General features: G+C 35.0%; 1 protein-coding gene across 1 annotated transcript; it reads left to right on the top strand.

Moving 5' to 3' along the window:
* Positions 1-1,268: 1,268 nt before the first annotated feature.
* On the top strand, positions 1,269-1,617 carry LOC143582815 (uncharacterized; the record flags this gene model as incomplete). The annotated part of the gene is made up of 1 exon (XM_077065301.1): positions 1,269-1,617. A coding segment is annotated over exon 1 (349 nt), but the record flags the coding sequence as incomplete, so codon positions are not given.
* Positions 1,618-3,506: the final 1,889 nt, after the last annotated feature.

The following is a 3,506-nucleotide window of genomic DNA, read 5'->3' as shown; positions in this document are numbered from 1 at the left end:
AATAAAAAATTAACGTTTGATCAGTTCCCATTACATTTGTTATGATAGCTGAACTAAAAAACAAAATTCATCGAACAATACGGTCGCCAAGTAGCCCATTAGGCCACTCTGCGACACCAAAGTTCTTGTTTATATTATATTATATAACCTATTAGGCTAAGGGTAATGGTCTCGTGGATGGGGGCGCGAAGGCCCGGCGTGGCCACCTGGCTCTCGAACACCGCTACCACCTTGGCGCGGATGGGGGCGCGGTTGGCCGGCGCGGGGCAGTCCGCGTGGGAAATATAATCGTTGGGGTGGTTTTTGAAAAAAAAGTTTTTTTTTTGTTTCACCTATAAATATCAATCCACACACTCCATTTTAATTAAAAGTCACCCCATTCTCTCTTATTCTCTTAAAAACCATACTTTCCCTCTACCAAAACTATATTTCTCTCCATTTTTATAAATGGCATCGTTTTCATCGTCTTCCAATTCTTCCGAAGAAGACGAACTCATTTGTCAAGCGGTTCAAACGACGATAAATTTTTTGATCGATCAAAGACGCCCTTGAGCCCCATTATTCCGGCAACCACGTCTTCGTGAACGGAAGACTGCTAATGAAACTTTGATACGTCACTATTTTAGCCCCGATCCCGCATATGGTGAGGAAAGTTTGAAAACCCATTTTTGAATGACTAGACGGTTATTCATGCGTCTAGCAAATGACTTGCCGGAGCACTTTGAGTATTTTCAACAAAGGGATGACGCTAGAGGTCATCCCGGGTTCACGCCTACTCAAAAAATTACCGCCGCTCTTCGGCAACTAGCGTATGGTGTTGGCTCAGACATGTTGGACGAGTATCTACAAATGGCTAAAAAGACTGGACGCGATTCGCTTAACCACTTTTGTAAAGGTATATAGTTTTTTTTTAAATTTTATTATTTACATTTATTTATATAATTTTAAATAATTATATTTAGGGGTCATATCGCTATACAAGCGGAGATACTTACGTAAACCAACAATGTATGATATCCAACGCATATACGAGGTGCACAGTGAAAGGCATGGTTTCCCCGGGATGCTCGGCAGCCTCGATTGTATGCATGTTGGTTGGGCTATGTGTCTTACTGCTTGGCGAGGTCAATTCCACCGAGGTGATCACCCCGGCCCTACTATTGTACTTGAGGAGGTGGCGTCACAGGATCTTTGGTTTTGGCATGCGTTCTTTGGGGTTGTCGGGTCAAATAATGACCTCAATGTTATCAATCAATTACCGATATTCGATGACCTTATTGACGGGGTTGAACCCCCTCAGGCTTTTTTTTGCAAATGGAGAACACTTCAATTACGGGTACTGCCTCGTTGATGGTATTTACAGCGAATGGGGGACACTAGTTCAAGCTTATGCGTATCCACTTTCTGACAAACGAAAGTACTTCACGAAGAGACAAGAATCGGCCAGAAAAGATATTGAAAAGGCGTTTGGAGTCCTAAAGAAAAAATGGGCAATATTGGCGAATCCAACAAAATTTTGGACAAGGGAGAAGATAACGGAAGTCGTCTACACGTGTGTAATCCTACATAACATGATACTAGAAGACGAGGGTCACGCTATTTGTCAAAATTACCAAGGTGATATTCCAAGACAAGAATTGACGATCACCAATGAACAACGACTTGACAACTTAAATATCATCAAGAGCCGTGAGATACACGACAACCTTCAGCATGAGTTGGTCGAGCATTTGTGGGATAGAAGACCCGATAATCTTGTATTAGACTAGTAATATTTTAAATTATTATTAATGTAATGTTTTATATTATTATTAATTCAATTAAGCTCCGGATCACCTGGACCACTACACCCTCTAGGGCTTGATCCTGGGGCTTGATCCTGTGCCACGTCACCGCCTACGTGTCGTAAATATATTGGATCACTTGGGCTTGGATCAAGTCCCACTACCCTTACCCTTATAATAATAATAATAATAATAATAATAATAATAATCAGCACTAACAAGATGCATGTAAAGTAGTGAATTAACCACTATATAACAATAATTAAGGAAACTTATACAACACATAATTGGTCGTTTCACAATTTAAATATGACGTGTTTTGAATATATATATATATATATATATATATATATATATATATATATATATATATATATATATATATATATATATATATATAGGATAAGGATTTTAAAGGAACATTTTGTAAAAATATAAAATGAAAATTTTAAAAATGTTAAAAAACCAAAATTTTTATATTTCATTCCGGTTTCATAAAAAAACAAAAAAAAATTAACTCGTGTTATACCTATACACATGTGTATAATTTCATTTAATCTCTAGTTACGTAATGTACACATATGTACATTATCATTTACCTTAAATTATATGTATAAAAAAATATGTGTGTACTTATATGTACATATTATACATATATGTATAATTTAGCTAAACCGAGATTTTTTTAATGAAACCGGGATGATAAATAAGAATTTTGGTTTTTTTTTTTTTACTTTTTTTTATTTTTGTGTTTTCTTTTCGTTTTATGATTTTTTTTTTATTTTTTGGATTTTTGTGGTTCAAAATGGTTCTCATGGCTCTCAATTCTCAAAAGTTCTCACATGATCTTGATCACACACACACACACACACACACACACACACACACATATATATGTAGGGCTGTAAACAAACCGAACGAATACGAACAAGGCCTTGTTCATGTTCGTTCGTTAAGAAAATAATGTGTTCACGAACACTTACCGAACGAGATTTTATGTTCGTGTTCGTTCATTAAGGAAATTAATGTATTCATGAACGGTTCACAAACACAAATAAAATCGGCAGAGCCTAGAGATTGAAACCGATGTATTCATCAATGTGAATAATGAAAGCCTATAAACGAATCGAATGAACATGAACAAGGGCATGTTCATGTTGTTCGTTTAACTTTAAAAGAACAAGGACACTTAATCGAACAAATATTTATGTTCATATTCGTTTATTTAAAAACGGACTTTTGTGTTCGTTTGTTTAAAATCTAAACGAGCATAATTAAACAAAGATAAACGAACATGTATGAACAAATGTAAATTAACACAAATATATACGAACTTAAATGAAAACACTTAAAATTCACACAAATTAACAAATATAAAACCTTTAAACAGATGACCTATCCATATAATATTTAATTATTTTCTATTAGTACATAAATGAATATAAATAAACAGACATAAACGAACGTTCATGAACATAAATGAACGAACGGAACATGTGTTCATGTTCGTTCGTTTAATTAAACGAACACAAATTTTTTGTTCATGTTCGTTCGTTTATTAAATAAATGAACATAAACGAACTTCCCGCCGAACGGTTCACGATAGTTCACCGAACGTTCGGTTCGTTTACAGGCCTATATATATATATATGGGAAGTATAGAATGAAAACTCATTTGAGTTGTAAAAACCCTATATAACATCGGTTGTTTTTTTGTTTTTT

Source organism: Bidens hawaiensis, unplaced genomic scaffold, assembly GCF_021521415.1.
Source record: "Bidens hawaiensis isolate Kalapana, Puna unplaced genomic scaffold, B.hawaiensis_p1.1 tig00032018_1, whole genome shotgun sequence".
NCBI lineage: Eukaryota > Viridiplantae > Streptophyta > Magnoliopsida > Asterales > Asteraceae > Bidens > Bidens hawaiensis.
The sequence above is the reverse complement of the archived record's forward strand: the minus strand, read 5'-3'. Positions and strand labels throughout refer to the sequence as shown.